The 18,162-nt window shown below is 38.4% G+C and overlaps 1 protein-coding gene across 1 annotated transcript; it reads left to right on the forward strand.

The window, feature by feature from the left end:
* The first annotated feature begins 5,226 nt into the window (after positions 1-5,226).
* On the forward strand, positions 5,227-8,302 carry LOC133393463 (leucine-rich repeat protein soc-2 homolog). The gene is made up of 2 exons (XM_061658594.1): positions 5,227-6,637; positions 6,709-8,302. The coding sequence occupies exons 1-2, from the start codon at positions 6,618-6,620 to the stop codon at positions 7,973-7,975; spliced, it is 1,287 nt and encodes a 428-aa protein (XP_061514578.1). The 5' UTR covers positions 5,227-6,617; the 3' UTR covers positions 7,976-8,302.
* Positions 8,303-18,162: the final 9,860 nt, after the last annotated feature.

The following is an 18,162-nucleotide window of genomic DNA, read 5'->3' on the forward strand; positions in this document are numbered from 1 at the left end:
GCAGAATAAACTGGAAATATTAACTCAATATCAATACACATTTATGACATTTTCTGCTCAACCTAAATTAACTTAAATTTGATATTTTTTTAATTACAAAACACATACTTTTAGTTGAAAACAGTTTACAGGAATTAAAAATAATGGAGAAACTCTTTCTGGCTCTAAAGATAGTGTACAGGATCTTTTTAAATGTGTCATTATAAATCGCATATGATCCATCAACTTCTTTACCTGTCAAGTCAACGAGTGAATGTGTCAATACTGCTCCTCCCAAATGTAATTGGTTTCTCATTCCTTATCTTTCCGGGGTCTAACGTAAACTTATTTTAATTATAAATTCAATTCATTTCATCTGTGCAAAAGCTCATTTACACAGCCCTCCCCATGGCAACTGGGACAGCCGTAAGCAACTGATATGTATATAGTTGCCACATCGTCTTCGCCATCGTCGTTGTCTTCGTCACAACCGTCTTCCTCTTCGGTGCAGATAAGAAGCAACCTAGCTACAAACACACGTGTTTTACAGTTTACACCCCTAACCAGCGAAGCACAAGTGCGATAAGCGCTTATCAGCTCCGATCAGTTAATTTAATTATTCATCAAACGATGTTGTGTTCCGATTAGGCCAGCCAAGGGTACTGACTTTGGTAGCTGCTGTGACGCTATCGAATGGAGTAGATCTGCAAGTGGAAGTTTTCACGTTAATTGCGTTCATGGTGAAGATTGAAACTTCACTGAACAAACGTTAAAGCACGCATTTGTACGTGAAGGTGGATAAAAGTGCTGTCTCTGTCGAATAAAATTGTTTGAGCCCATCGTGCCTGCTTTTTATAAGTGAAATTTTTTCAAACTTTTTTTTCTGATTGTTTTTTGAGTTCCATTGCTGACAAAGATTTCGATTCCGAATCATATTACTCATCTGTCAGGTCGTTGCTAGGTACGATTTATCAATTCTCCATTTAAGGAAACTTGGCGTAGTCAGCCTGCTCAGTGCATGGAAATGGTAAAAAGGAGGAACAAGTCAAAAACAAAAATTAAAAAAGACAATCTCCCTGAAAAACCACCGAAACGACAAATTTGTGGCCGACACATTGTGGTGCGAGAAAGTGGAAGAAAACAAGAGGCAACCGTAGCTCCTCGCTTACATATACTGTGTTGATGTCAATTACAATATTCGTACCAAAATATGAACACGGAGATTTTAAATCACCTTTCAACTGATGGACATACAGTATCTGCCGTGTTTCAGGGACGCGAAATGAACCTTCATCAAAGAATAAGCGAGCCGGAGGCTAGCATATGTAGCTGGTATTAGATGTTTTGCGTTTTAAACTCTCTCCCCAAACAAAGCGCTGTCAAATGCATTTAAATGGAAGTGTTGCGCTACTTGTTTCATGAATCCGATACACTTACATACACGGGCTATGGGCAATAGTGAATTTCGTTTCGTATTTTTTTACATAACTTAAAACCCATAAATATTCTAATTCCTTGCACAAATAAAATATTTTTATAAAAATATAAAATATTAAATATTTAAGCCGAGTAGGATTTATTAAAATTACCCCTTTGTGAAATATATTTTATTACCAAAAGAAATAGAATTTGACCTACGCGGATATTCGAGATACATTGATGCATGTAGAGAGATTCACACAGGTAACAAATGGAATCCACTTTTCGATAACTTGTGGTTATCCATATTTTTGTTTTCAACGCTTAAATCGTTCTAGTATTACACAGATGGGATGTTAAATAGGAATATCTTGATGTGAAGTACATTATACAGCAGGACTAGTTTTGTGTTTTTATGAATATTTTGTTGAGATTCATTCATATGAATCATCAGCGGTGAGTGATTTGAATCTCGAATCGATTTTCAAGATATTGAATTTGCGTAGTCCCCTGGTACAGTAGCTACTGTCTCCCCGAAGGACTGATTATCCGGCTGCATGATACTTGATAAGAAGTCTGGAAAGCCTGTATTGGCCTGCATGACAGCGTAGATCGCCAAGCTCGCGCCAAGAAGAAAATTGAGAAAAAGCTCAAGCTCTATGAATCTTTTGAGATTCGTGAACCCCTTGAGAAATTCGTGAATCTTTCGATATTTATTAATCTTTTAAATCTTGTGAATCATTCGAGATCCTTAAATCTTTTGAGATCAATAAATCTTTCGATATTCAAGGATCTTGTGATTCGTGTATCTTATCAAGCGAGAATCAGATTCATTGCATTGTTTGAAACATTCATTTAGATTGATGAATATGAATCAGGTACAACCCACACTAAACAGCGTACTACCTTTATATAGCTTACTTACTGACTTATCCAGCCGTTTGGGCGCTTTGCGGTTTTGGTCTGCCTCAGGAGTGTCCGAAACCGCTCACAGATTCGTGCCTTCATCTTCCAATATGTTATCCCGGCCTTAATAGCGTATGCCTCCACGCAGATGGATGCCACCACAATGTGGGTCTTCCACACCTCCTCTGTCCGACCTAAAAAAAAAACATTATTTATATAAGACTTCATGCAATATCAGTTTACATTTCATAACATACAAATATATGATTACTAGCGATGATTATGCTACAGATGCAAATCGGATCTCATCTGGTAGAAACCTTCGTCGTTATTTTTGGACTACCTGGAATGAACTCCCAGCTAAACAGGGCTTTTCAGCAGCTAAACTGAAAGCTTCAGTAAGAGGAACGGCACGAGAAAGTATCTCGCTATCATTATAGAATTATAGTCGTTACATTTGTCTGAATCATTCTGCTACAATTTAATGTGAAATAAATCGATATATAATGTTCGCAAAAAATGTTTCATCGTAGGCATTGGCAGGCAATACGTGCAGAAGCCCCTTAGCACAGTACATTCGAACCAGGGAGTTCCGATGGTATGTGTGTTGCGTATTCGTAGACGTTCCGTTTAATCAAAAATATTCATATTATTCACGTCATAGGTTACTGATTGATTCAAGCGCTACAAGTAGCATCGTTTGGAAAGAATTAAAATGTGTATAAGGGCCCTTCCTTTTAGAAATTATAAAAGAAGCAATAGAAATAAGCAAAACTATCAGCCTACTCAAATAATATTGTAATAAATGGATGTAAGACTTAAGAATTTATGTTAAGTTGAGAAATGTGAATTTGTTATGTACGACTATTACCTTCCAACATTCTAATATACCTATCTTCTTCTTCTTCTTCTTTTGGCTCAACAACCGATGTCGGTCAAGGCCTGCCTGTACCCACTTGTGGGCTTGGCTTTCAGTGACTAATAATATACCTATATATCTATATATTATTTCATTTTAGTTGTGCACCAGATCCATGCGATATAAAGCGAGAAATCGTGGCGTTTTGCTAGTAACAGATTAGTACATTCAGCTATGTAGTAATAGCTCAGCGTGTCTCAATGTTCCAGTAGATCTTGTGGTGTGTATTCAAGATCCAGTTTTTGTGCAGTAGTACTTACTAGACACGTCCTTACTCTTCATACAACAGGCTGTTGGTAGTTTTTAATGCAGGCAGCAGTGGCGGAAGGAATCTTAGACTGATTCTGATTTGACTTCAAGTCAAAAGCGTTCAAACATATACGAAACCTCTCCAATACAATCTACACGCAAACGGTGTTGTTGAAACGCATGTATTTTCCTTTTTTCTATTTTTCCATTTAAAATGATTGAGAGTTTTTAATGTTCCCGATCTCGTCCCACAAATGCGTTCCCAAATTACAACTTCCTGGTAAAAAAGTCAAGAAAGCAACCTGCAATTTAAGATTCCCTGAAATCCCTGTAACTCTCAATAGCCAGTATAGACGGGCATGACCGCTTAAGAAGAAGAAGAAGAAGAAGAAGAAGAAGAAGAAGAAGAAGAAGAAGAAGAAGAAGAAGAAGAAGAAGAAGAAGAAGAAGAAGAAGAAGAAGAAGAAGAAGAAGAAGAAGAAGAAGAAGAAGAAGAAGAAGAAGAAGAAGAAGAAGAAGAAGAAGAAGAAGAAGAAGAAGAAGAAGAAGAAGAAGAAGAAGAAGAAGAAGAAGAAGAAGAACCGTGTATTATTAAGTATATATCAATGAAATGAACGGATTCTTCAGCAAGGTAATTATGTTAATCAAGTCGCCCTAAACAAATAAAAATTGATACTATTTTCAGTACAACTATGTTTAACTAATGATTAAAATTTTCAATAGGTGCTGTATTACTAAATAAATTTGGGATAAAAATTATAAGAAAATAGAATAAATAAAAAAACTATACATTTCCTCAAAGTTTTGCATATTTGTGATATGAAGAGATAAACGAACCAGAGAGTTACAGTCAATATATAATATTACCTTTACGTATCGATATGATACTAGGTAGAAGCTGCGAAGATACTGGTAAATAATGAAACGATGTCATTTTTTATATTTTGCATTTACACAATATATTACTTGAAACTGTTGGCAATGCAACATAATTTTAACGATTATTTTACAAACGATGATTTCCCCAATGAAATAAATTCCTATAGACAGTATATTATACAAAATGTTGCACTAATTTGTTCTGATTGTACAATTGCTGTGAAATCGAGTCGTATTTCAAAAATTCGAAGTAATAAATCAATTATCAATCATAACTCGAAATAAATCTCTGTTCGACAATTACAATTAATTAAGTTGTTCGTGTATAAATAGAGGTGCAACCACCATGTGCGATGTAAATCAAGCGATCGTGGGAATCGTTACTGGTAAAACGAGCAATAGTTCATTCAGAGTGTTAAAGTGTCCCAAAGATTTAGCGGGTCAGAATGTTGTTCCGGTGGATGTTATGGTGTGTATTCAAGATTTAAAGTAATAGCACAATACTTTTTACTAGACACGATCTTATTCTTTCTACATCAGGCTTTTGTTTAGTACAAACGCTGCAAGCAGTAGCCGAAAGAAACTCAAAATGTTCTGTACGTTTGAGTGCTACATTGTAAACTTCAAGGCTGAAAGCGATATGTTTGCGTTTCGACAGATACCGAACATCTCCAACACAATCAATATGCATAATGTGTTGATGAGGCGCATGAATCAGGCGATCCTGGAAAGGCTGCCCAGTTTTATACAAAAAATAGTAATATTTAACTCAAACAAACTGCAATGGGTTGCTATTCCGCAATCATTTAGCGAGGTGAAAATAGAGGAATCTAGCCTGAGAAGCATCGATTTTGCTGCCAACAGTTTGTTAAAGTTCCTAGAGATTACTTACTGTGATCTAGAGACAGTTCCTCTTGCGGTTGAAAAAGCACCAAAGCTAGAAGTGTTAGAAGTTCGTGATTGTAAATTAAGTGAGATCGATTTGGCAACATTTTGTGATTACTCGTCTTTAAGTACACTCAATTTGCAGCGCAATATGATACGCTACGTTGTGAACACGTCGACAAGGAAGTGCCGCGTCTACGATACCCTCACTGATTTATTACTGGATAGAAATATGCTTACCGCAGTCAACATGGATTTGTTTCATATTTTTATCAATCTGAAGGTATTGAATTTTCACAACAATAGCATAATATCGCTAAGTGGCAGGTTGCATCATAACAAACTGACAGCTCTAACGCTGAGTAGAAACAAGCTCGATCATGTAGATCTGTGCGGTTGGTATGTGCCATCAATGGATACAGTATCTTTTGCTTCAAACTATCTTACAAAGGCACCGGAATGCATGAACAATTGGACCAGTGTTTCATTGCTTTTCTTGAACAATAATAAGATAGCCAACTTCAATATCGAAAGTGTAGCAGGCCTATATAATTTAACATTGCTAGATCTACAATGCAACCAGCTGACCGAAGTGATGTTGAACAGTGCACTTTTCCCACCGAATCTAGAGTTACTTGACATTCAGAGAAATAATCTAACGTCGCTGGACGTATCGTTCATACCGGTGCGTTCGTTAAATGTTAATGCACCATATAATTTAATTTCGAGCTTTGATAAAAGCAACACCTCTCCAAATATCACAGAGCTATCGATGAAGGGAAATCCGATTGACTGTTCGTGGAGCACGCGTTTAGAACAATTGTACGGTGAATGCTACAGGAATGATGAATATATCTTTTTGCACAATCAAAATGACAGGATTTGCGAAAATACCCTAGTAGTGGTTAATCGTTTACTATAAATATTTATTAAAATTAACAAAAATATTTAATATATAAAGGAAAATTAAGCAGGATAACTATCCATAAGCTAACAGATACCAGCATTTGTTCATTGTTCTTTATGTTTTCGTTAGAAAGTTTGAATTGAAATTTATTATTACTTATGAGCTAACAGATTTCGGTGGAGCTTCTTTGATCGTCCTGGGTGTGATTGCTGAGTAATTTAAATTCATTTAATTTTATTTTACTTTTATATTTTCTTACCTGTACAGCGGGTTGCGCCAAGGGGTGGGAAGTATCATCATTATTATTAACCATAATTCGAAATAAAACGCTGTTTGATGATCACAAAACAAATTGTTTTACTTTAGTCGTACCAAACTATATAAATTGAGGTCCAACATACCCAAATGAGGTGAAGCACGCGATCGCAGGGATTTACTAGTAAGAGATCAGTTCGTTCTTAGCCGAGTGTCCTAATGATTCGATGGATTGTGTGGTGTGTATTCAATAATCAAAGTATTAGTGCAATAACTCTAACTAGACACGTCTTCATTCTTCATACAACAGGCTGTGGATCGTTTCAAACGCTGTAAGCAGTAGCAATAGGAAGCCTAGCATTTTCTGTACTTCTGAGTGCTTCGTGGCAAACTTCAAAAGTAAAGAGGACTCGTTTGTGTTTCAAAATATCTCGAATTTATCTAACATACTTACCTTGCAAAATGTCTTTATCAAGCACATGGATTACTCCATCCTGGAAAAGTTGCCCAGTTTTATAGACATACTTGTGATATTCAACTCCAAAAAATTACAATGGCTTGATATTCCGTCAGCGTTAAGCATGGTGAAAATTCAAATATCCAGCTTGCGGAGGATCGATATTGCTGCCAACAGTTCAATTAGTTTCTTAACGATATTGGGTTCCAATCTAACTAGCGTTCCGATAACTTTGCAGAATGCAAAAAAGTTAAAAGGTATAACAATAACTCATTCTAAATTGAGCGAGATCGATTTGGCAACATTTTGTGATTACTCGTCCTTAAGTGAACTTAATTTGGAGCGTAATATGATACGCTACGTTGTGAACACGTCGACAAAGAAGTGCAGGGTCTACAATACCCTCACTAAATTAGTGCTGGATAGAAATATGCTTACCACAGTCAACATGGAGCTGTTCAACGTGTTTTCCACGCTGAGGGGGCTAGTTGTTCAGAGCAATAATATAACATCACTATCTGGCCAGTTGTATCACGACACTTTGGAGACTCTTTCGTTTGATGGAAACAAATTGAAGCATCTAGATCTGTGCGGTTGGTATGTGCCTTCATTGAATACACTCTCAATTGCTGCCAATGAGCTTTCCACGGTGCCGGAATGCATACACAGTTGGACACGTGTAACGAGCCTCTTCCTGAGCCAGAATAAGTTGACGAAATTCAGCATCGAAAGTGTAGCGTGTATGAATAACTTAACATGGCTAGAGCTACAATGCAACCAGTTAACTGAAATCACGTTGAATAGTGCACGCTTCCCCGCAAAGCTAGAGTTAATTGACATTCGCACAAATAATCTTACATCGCTTGATATTTCGTTCATACCGGCACAAGCGTTAGATGTTAATGTGGAATATAATTTAATTTCGCGCTTCGATGTGAACAACACCTCCCAAAATGTGACAAGTTTAAGAATGCTAGGAAATCCAGTTGATTGCTCATGGAGTTCGCTTTTAGATCGATCGTACAGCGGATGTAACAGGAGTGATGCAAGTATTCGTTTGCGCGATCATCATGTGAAACTATGCAATACAGACCATTTGAGAAAGAATCTTTTTTATTGAACAAAAATAAATCGAATTGCACACATCGGAGTAATGTTCCAGAGCAGTGATGTCACACTCGTTATGCATTGCAGTTAAAAATATTGGCGCGGGTCGCAGTTCCGCTGCGGGGATTGGGAAGGTTGCATAGGCTATAGCCTGAGTAGATGAAGACCACCACACAATGCATTCGTATTCCAGAAACGGTCGAACAAGAGCACATTAAACCGTCTTGATGCACTGGGGGTCATGGAGCGCACGCGTCATGTTTCCAATTAGATATTTCAATACAAAGCTAACCAACTGTTCAAAAAGCTTTAATGTTACAAAATGGGTGAAAATATGAGAAGATCGTTATTAGGGTGCCGCCACTTGTACTATAACATATGTTTCCCTTAATACATGTTTCCCGAGAGCCGTATGTTTGACATGTTTGTTCTAGGGCCTTAATTTCTTTTCCTTTTGTTATCATAATCACGAGCATTTTTTTATGCGAGACTATGCAAAATTTAAAAACAAATTAAATTGTTATTAATATAATAAATCAATGAAGGATGTAGTTTTTTGTTGTTGCTATCTTTTTGCTAGTAAACAATGTGCATGTTAAGAGTTTCTGTCGTATGAAAAGTGGTAGCTAATTTAAAAAATAATGTATAAATGTCAAGTAGATTTCATATTTTCAAGCTGTTCAAAATTTCAGTTGATTTATTTCTCTCCTCTCGAAGACGTCTCATGAATTTTACATTTACTATTACCCAAAAGAAGAAACCTAAAACAAAGAAAAAAACACCAAACAAGATATATATATATTGTTTCCGCCCTGAATTTAAAAAGGGCAGAGTAGGGACCGGATTTGTGCTACGTAGAAAAACGGCAACCTAGCAAAACTGACCCAGAAGTGTCTCTGCAATCGTTGTGTGGTTGTTAACGTGTGAAGCAGATAATCAGATAAAGCTCGGTGCACGCACTACGTCACCCACGATGCGGGATTGCGGATGAGCGTTGATGCACCACCGTTGTTCCGTGGGCGAGATGGTTTGGCTATAAAGTAGTATGCAATAAAATGCAGAATTATCATTTTCTCCGGCTCTCTCTTTCTCTTTCTCTTTCTCTCTTTCTTTTTCTCTCTTTCTCTTTCTCTCGCTTTTTTTTACATTCGCCGTGTTGCACTGAAGGAGTGATTTTGTAAGTTTAGTGGTTTTATATTTTCGTGTTTTTTGTCGTTTTTGCCTGCTCGCTTGGTATATTTTCACCCGCTTGTGGAAGGGGTTGGTTTTATTAAATTTAATGATTTTTTTATGTGTTCGAAGTTTTGTGTTTGTTTGCGTGGTGGATTTTATTACCCATCCATTTCATTCTTTCGTCCGGCGGTGGTGTAAGGTTTACTGATTGTTTTATGATTGATGAATTGCAAGCGTGTATTTTTTTAAATTTAGGCACGCTGGTGCTAGAAAAGAAGAATTGAAAGAGAAATAGAAAGAGAGAGAAAGAAGGAAAAGAGAAAAAAATATGACAATGATTTAGTCCTAATTGGTAATTATGTAAAAAAGCAGTGATTTTTTTGTAAATTCGATGTTTCATTTACTGCAGCTTTCATTCCTTAACTCTACAGATAGTAAATAAAGAAATTAAACTTATATAATATATTATTTTATGTTTGATTTTTTCGATGTGGTACTTTTTAACTATTATTTGAAAACACTTGTACCTTTTCAAATACGTAAATCTCTGTGTTTCAGCATCCATCCATTCAAACATGTGTCCGTTTCACTTGTGACCGACTACGCGTGGCTAAATATTGCGACTTCAATTCCCTTTTCGCACTTGATGACCATTTGTCAGTTCACAATGGTAAGGAAAATGAGGTGGCAAGGAAAAAAATAGGAATAAAGTCATAAAAAACTAGCAACCATACACTTCGTCCCAGGGCATGGGCTAAAACTAAAAGGTGGGTTAGAAATTAAAAGCAGAAACTGCCCGTATTTGGTAGCACTATGGACTCCATAGTCCGCAACCCGACTCCATACGTGTACGTCCCATTGCGATTAGTGGAAACCCGTGTGCATGTGTCACGGCCACGTGTCTTTCGCGCTCATGTTCATCTGTGATGTGTGTGTGTGTGCGTGAATAGAAGATTCATTCACTATTTCATTACGTGTCTGTTAAAGTAATTGGAACGGAAACAGGTTTGTGTTATTTTCAATTTGGTATTAAAATAACGGACTGGCAGACGAAGGCGCGAGACCGTGAGCAGTTTCGGACACTCCTGAAGCAGGCCAAGACCGCAAAGCGGTTGTAGCGCCGGATAAGTAAGTAAGTAAGTATTAAAATAACGATGCGCAAAAATAGCATAAACTGCATTAATATGTGAAAGGTTATTATGCCCTCGTTGTATAGAGGTTCTCGTTTAATACCATTGAAAATACATCATAGGTTCATAAATCCAGTTGAGAATCATCAATCAATTGGATAAAATTGGAAACTGGATAAATAAAACCAGACGAACGTAAAAAGTTGAACGGAATTTACCATTGTTTACGTTGTACCAAAGGTGACGAGACTCTTTACCGAGGGTATTGAAATAGTTTGTTTATTGCAAATTCATCTAAGTCTATGGTGTGTGTATGTTATAATCGTGACAGTTCACTGGATTAAATTTTGGATATCCTTTTTTGCTTTACAAATGAATGTATAGTATTTCAATGTTGTAAATGTTATGGGACAACTTGCAATCAGTGGCGTAAGTAAAAGTCGTCCATGAAAGAAATAATAACGGTAGAAGAAATAATAAGGTGTCAAATACTTGAAAGATTTGTTTTGTAAAAAATACGATGGATTATGGAAAATGCGTTTCCGGAAAAGTTTATTAGTTATTTATATCATGAAAAGTTCTTGACAAGCTTCACGAAAAAAATATGAAAGACTTCACTATCCGTACCACTAGAATGGTTGAAAATTGACATGCTCATCGCAGACATCATAATTGAAATGTCACGTTAATTGCCAAATAAGCAGCTTACAAAGGGAAGATCAGTAACTCCATTGGGAAGAATCATGGGCTAAGAGTCAAAGTGTAGGATCGAATTAACTATCGGAAGACATGCGATATTGTACTATGTGTATGAGACAGGTACGAACCAAGTAAACGTGACAATAAGCAACAAAAGGAACAGAAAATTAGACCACAATGATAAAATGAGCCAGGAAGTAGACGGCAACACTTGTCAGGACTTCAATGTCAAATATCGGAGCTCAACCTTGGTCCAACCAGTTTAGATTTGAGCATTTCCAAGCACATAACACAACAACTCTTTAGAGCTACATTGTCCATTTTTCAGTTTAACTTCAATATCGTTTCCATGTTATTGTTGATTATAACAGTGACTTTCGCTCACAACCGACAAGTAAATTATTGAAGCATTTGAGTTTCAAGTCGTCACACAAATTTCAATTGAATTAGCAAGATGCCCGTGGGCCCAGACACAGACGTCAATTAAAATGTGTACAAACAGGCAAATATCCCCAGTGACAAAAAGACAGCTGCCAATCAATATGATTACTTTTGTGGGCTTTCTTTCGAGCCTCCTAAGGGACGTCACCGTCCTTCCTGATCCCGAACCTCAAAATCCGTAGACACGATATAATCTGCGCACTGCTAGGATTAACACTCACAGGTTTTTTCCAATTTTTTTGGGGTTTCAGTTAGTATGGCGATCCATATTCATTTGCCTTTTTTGGCTTGAATATGAGTTTTTTTTTTATTATTTTGTTTTGCAAAACTTTTTCTAACCACGTTTCCGGCTTTGAGGAATGTTTGAAACTAATAAAGAATGGGTAGAAAAAAGCAGGAGACAACTACCGGTGTATAAGTGATGGTAAAATTTATAACCCGTTCGTAAGGACTCTCGCACTGATTGGGGGATGACTGTGGTTTTACTAGATTTTTATGTGTGTTGCTGTCGGATTGGGACATAAATCCGGGTGACTCGTTGACACGTCTCACCAAACAGCGCAGTAGAACAGAATGCAGCCCGATTTAAATTGGTTTGTTTTCGGTTCGGACTGTCGATCAATTGTGGAGTAGCACGCAAAAGGTACTCAAAATGCAAATGTAACATTTTTATTACTGATTGTGTGTGTGTTTTACGGTGCTGTGCTTCTAGTCTGATAGTTTTACACTAATTTAACGTGACTTGTATGAAGATCGAGTCAAGTTAAGTCCATTTTTATGACCTTGTTTACCCCAAACATCGGTTGGAAAATTTTTATATGTAATTTTGTGTAACGTTCTTTTTATTTCAGTTTTTCAGCGGTGCTCTCACTTTTTTTCTCAAGTATGTACATCATTTCGAACGAAAAATGGCGACTACAAACTACACAACCCAAGCTGGTAATACCATTAGCAGCGGCCCGGCAGATGGTACTCGGCTATATTTCTTCGGCCTGTCATCGATCGATTTTCTCGCCTGGCAAACATCCGATTTAGGCGTTCGATTGCGCTATATAAAGCGTGGCGTTTTGTTGCCCTTCTTGTGCGTCTTTTTGTTGTGTAAATGCGTAAGGAAGTATGTGTTTGTGTGTGTATGACGCCTTCAAGATAGTCGCTGACCGCCTACCACCTACAATATCCTTCGCGGGAGGGTTTTTTTTGGTCGATGCGCTACAAACGGTTCAACTCCTTCAATAAATCCAATTAACGTCGATTCCGGTGACTTCATCTGTGAGTAATTGACGCGTCGGAGTATGCTTGAGAGAGACAGCGAGAGAGAGAGAGAGAGAGAGAGAGAGAGAGAGAGAGAGAGAGAGAGAGAGAGAGAGAGAGAGTGAGAGAGAAGGGTCAAATCGTACAGCGAGAAGACTACGGTATGTAGAAGTAGAAAACACCTCCTATTTGTTTCAGTGTCCGTGGAGCTTCACGTATTCACATTGTACCATGAAAGGAACTAAAACGAAATCGAAAAATGCCTACCCTGCGACGACAGCACAGCAAAACAACAGGCCAAGTCTTGAGATGAAACTGTGTTGCGTAGAAATTGAGCAGAAAACGTGTACAAACGGCATCATAACGATGTAGAAAGCCAAGAACATATTCAATGCGGCGGACCCGGCAAGAAACATAATATGAACGCAGGCATCAAAGGCACTTTCTTCTTGGGACGGTTTTATGCGCGGTGAGATGGGTTCTTTGTTTTATTGAACGCTGCTTTTTGATTGCTCTGTTCCGTGGTGGCGTCCTTGCGGACGCAAAATTTGATCTTGTGGGCGTATTTGTTTCCCACCTCTAGCCAGTCAACAAGTTTGTTCGCTTGATGTGGCAATGAAGAACTATTAATTTTCAGGTAAAATTGATTTGGCTTTTTGTTAACGTTTTATGTGAGATTGTTTTTCAAAGATTTTGTTAGTGTTATATTTTTGTATCTTTTGGATTATACTTCTAAATTTGAATTGTAAATAATGGCTTAAGATCAATTTATTACTTTAAGGTCTTATGAAGAACTATTGGGAGGGATTAAGTAGGATATCCTTAGTATAAATTATATTGCTTTAATCATCATATGATTTCAATTACCGGTTCAAATGCAAGCAATTCGGAATCGAACACAACAGGAAAAGAGTCAGTGACCGAATGTTACTCTAGGCTAGAATTACTGATATATAGGTACATCATCAAGATTGACAGCAAGTCAGTCAGCAATCTTGTTGAGAGATTCATCAGAATCTCAGTTTATCAGCTTATCTCAAACTAATAAACTGTTCCCGTTTGATGTACGAAGATAACTAGAATTGTTGGCCTTTAAGACATATAACTTTGGTTTGATTCTTTTGTTCAATGACTAGTGACACACTCATAAGATAACATCGTTAAGATATACTTGTCGAACACTTGTCGAACAAGACGTAGTATACATCCAATCAAGAAAAAATCAGAATTGTTAACACACGCCTTCACATTTCAAAGACTTTTGCATAAGTTCAAACTGATAACCTGTTCCCTTTTTGATGTAGCATAATAATACATAATTTTGTGTCTTCAAGATTTATAACTGTGATTTGATACTTTCGTTCAATGACGAGTAGCACACTCATAGTATGTTTAATCATAGTTCAAACTATCTACCTAACTTCTTCTTCTCAGACGTAAATGCGTTCATATGTTGGATTTACACCAAACTTTACCATAGGCTTATTGGATTTACACCAAACTTAACCTCGGATATTGAATAAGTCTGAACGTGCTTTATCGAGAAGACGGTTTTTATATGGGAATCTAACCACGGCCAGTATTAACAGTATCAGTCTCGTCTCCCAAATAAACCACTAGGGAATGCCAGCGCATTTGTGTTAGTATACTTAACGTCTTTTACAACTTCAATCAATTTCTCAAAATTTCAATGTACTATGTATATGTACTATGTATATTGGTGAATTTACCAAAGCGCAACCCGTTTTGCAAAATACCGCTTCGTTCGACCGCTCCAAGCTTATAATTTCTTTGGTAAGTATTCTATACACACATACATTCACACATACACGAAACACACAATGGCAGTGCGGGCAGTTTTCCGTTCCGTTTTCCATCCGCTCTAGATAAACGAGCACTCAAACACTTCGCGACTGTCGCGCCAGAAAGGATACGCGACTGGGCGGTAACTGGGGTGGTGAAATTCAGTGAAGAAGGGCAGGGAGCAGATAGTGGGTGGAAAAGCGGCTCGTTAATGCGTTTTCACTCGAGTGATTAGATTACGTAATCGTCGAGGATGACCAACAAACAGAGCAGTGTATGTGTGTGTGTGTGTTTGAGTGAAGGTTTGCTCGTTTGCGTGTGAGTGTGAATATGTGTGCCAAGGGTTTGGGTTGTTCGAATGGAACGGGTGGAAGTGGAGCTCCCTAATCTCCAACTTTCCTCCCCAGGATCCGTAACGGCACATCAGTGTGCATTGGTCATCTTTTAATAGGCACATTTCGGATCGTGCGAGAGGCCAAACTGCCTTAATCGATATCTTTTTCGGCTTCGAGCTTCAGGCGGCTCCGTCCGTTTACGACTTTTTATCAGCTTTATAGCTTTCGAATTTAGTGTCTTCGTTTTTTTTTTGGTTCACTTTTGTGTGCCTCAAACGAAACGTCACAAAACTTGCGCGGCCTTATGTTGGGGGCGATTATTGATTCAGCTCCAAATTTCGCATTCCGCTCAGCGGCGCAGCTCAGCGATTGGGGCCGGAATGTTTTTGCTAGCCATTTTTATCAAATTGTTGTTTTGTCCTAACGTTGCCAAATGTTTCGGGGAGTGGGCCGGGTCTAGTCTCTAGCGCCAACCGTTTGGCGTTTATTGCCAGCAGCCTGTACCGTGGAGGTGGTACATAAAACAAGCGTTGAAGCGCGTTCATTAGAGACGCCTCTTCAATGCAATGAAGCGAATAGGACAGTATGACCATGGAAAGCATCTGGAAATCATATCCCATCCGGTCTATGTTACAGTACAACACCGTACGTCACAATCGGCGTGCAAGAATCATATGCAGGTGAAGCTGAATCCGTCTGTACAAGTGTACAGCTATTAATGTAGACATGGCGCGACCAACTGCAAATGCAGGGCATATGTACGCCACCTCTCAAACTCTGCCGCGTACAACATCGCCCCTGTCTGGACCGCGTGGAGACACATTTGCAAATCGAGCGACCTTCGTGTACACTTTACTCGGTTATAGCGTCTCGGGCAATAAACGTACATTACCTTGAGTTTTTAGTGTGGAGCCGTATTTCAACGTGCGCGTCTGGCGCCAACAGCTTTAGTGCCACCCCCATTCTAAGGTCCCCGTTCGGTCACTGGCGGGTACGATCCACAGAATAACATGAGAATGTTTTCGATTTTATGGCCGAAAAACTGCACACCTAATGCGTACGCGATACTAATGTTCGCTTCGTCAAAGTACTAATAACACGGGACTACTGCAAACAGATTGTTTTCTTGCACGGCTGACACACAAAACCGTCCCGCCGGCTGTCTATGTTTAAAATAAACAACTGCACAAACACGATGCAGCCGTTTTGGCAACGATACTGGATTCATTTCACCGCTGTCGCCATATGGGCGAAGCGTCTGTTTTGCGAATTTTGTTGACTAATATTGCGAACGGTTTTGTAAACAATTAGTTCTGCAAACGAGTGCAATCTTCTCATGCACCCAAGCACAGTTTTCCATATAATTGAAGGTTTCTTTGTGGTTTTACTGTTTTATAGATTCAGAAATGGATCCCCAGTAATGATCCGTGTGGTTCAATATATATCATTTCTCTGCTTTGCTGATGAATTCAACTTGGTTGGAAAGACAACCAGACTGAGAAACGCAAGAGTACGTTAGGTGTTCTACGATTGGGAATTCTACCAATAGGAAATGCATGCTTGTCGAAGGCTATATACGTGGTACGATCTGCATCCGAAACATTGGAATAGTTATCTGTAGATAGTTCTAGAGTTGATTCTGAGTTCGGAGATTCTACTTTCAGATAGCTACATGTGTATAAGAGGTACATGTATATTGCTGTGTACCATTCTTTGATGTATTCAGAAATTATCAAGAACACTCCAAATTAGTATCATATTATTCTACTTTCATATCACATTAGTTTTAGGTTATCTCAAAACCGAAAAGACTTAAACTTTGTTGGTGTGTATAAACTATGCACTCTTCGGATCATATAAATTCATATTTTGTAATTCATTGGTCGGACAACCCGAAACAAATAGTGTATCTTGTAATAGTTCCACAGTTTCTATGTTGATTTGTTCCAATTTCTGTATAGGAACTAGTCCACAGTCTGTTGTATATCCTTGTTTATGCCCAGTCACCATCATGGTATCAGTTCCGGTTCGTATCGGTTGCAGTTGGGGAAATCAGGCCAATTTGCTGTCCTTGTTGTGTTAAGTAGGGGTACTGCACGGAGAACCTAACAAGTCAGCTATAAAGCCAAGTCAGACGCTAAAAACTGTTGCTGTGTCAATAGAAAAGCATATAATGAAATAAACCCGTTCCAAAGTTAAATTAGGTGCAGGCAACTCTCCTTTTACTATAATGATTCGACACTAAATGAAATATAGTTAAACCTTCAAAGGGATATGAATGCGTACCATTCAAATTCGATAGTTGGTTAGTTTAATGGACGTTGAATATGATGAATAAAACCGAAAACCCCCATAAAACAGACCTAACCAGTTGTGAAACAGTCCCTATCAATAAGATTACGATGTGGGTAACATATATTAACAAATATATATTCGGTTGTGACATAAAAATTCATGAATATTCTTCTATTAACGGAACTCTGGGAGCTAGCGCTCAAAACTCCCCACGCCAAATTTTAGCACGCTTAGTAGTAACCTTAAAAGTGGGCAACCAGGATAAAAATTAAGTATTAAAATGAATTTCAAACGTTCTCGTTTGGTGCCGTGACCAGGATGAGTTTCTGCTCGAAGCAAGTAAAACTCATTCGTGCGCAGGAATAAACTCACGCCATAACTTGTACAGCTTTCCATCAAACTCCATTCCACTCGCCGTTCTACCGAAAGGAAGTAGAATACCGGAAGGCTAGCATTGGTTTCCGGTGGGTTTTTTTTATTCGGAAGCAAGATGAAAGTGCGCACCGAACCGAACGTAAGCAACCTTTCTTCCTGTGCTCGTCCCATTCTCTCACTCACTCACTCGCTCGCTTACGCTCCTTCCGAGTGCTACATGAGATGAAATCGATAATTTTAATGTATTTCGTATCAGATTGCCAACTTTCGATTGCTGCTCGCTAGCAAAACGCGATCGGTCATCCGCTTCGTCGGCACCGCCCTCATGTTTGCGGACGTCTCTGGTTCATCGAGCGTAGGCAAACTCACGCGATGTAGCGCAAATGGTTTCTTATCAATCGGTAACGCATCCGGATGGAAAAGGGATTTCCAAGCAGCCGGAATCACATATACGAATGGTAATTTCCAGCGCAGGTCGTTGAAGTCGTTCAAGTGTGTACAATGACATCGAGCAAAGGAACGAGCAAAGTAGCAGCATCAAAATGTAATTAGATTTCCTCCGCAGTGAAGTCTTCACGATGAACGGAAGGGTTTTTTTGTAGTTTGCCGCTAATTTTCGTTCGATTTTGCAAAATCACGCGCGCGTGAGTGTATGTTTGGATCGCATGAAATTGAGAGGTTGTGCAAAATAAAATAAA

Source organism: Anopheles gambiae, chromosome 3 (assembly GCF_943734735.2).
Source record: "Anopheles gambiae chromosome 3, idAnoGambNW_F1_1, whole genome shotgun sequence".
NCBI lineage: Eukaryota > Metazoa > Arthropoda > Insecta > Diptera > Culicidae > Anopheles > Anopheles gambiae.

Excerpts from the sequence above, each read along its gene's own strand:
- LOC133393463 (XM_061658594.1), top strand. The coding sequence starts at position 6,618 with ATGATTCGATGGATTGTGTG. Across the intron at positions 6,638-6,708 it reads ATGATTCGATGGATTGTGTG|GCTGTGGATCGTTTCAAACG; the intron begins GTGTGTATTCAA and ends TTCATACAACAG.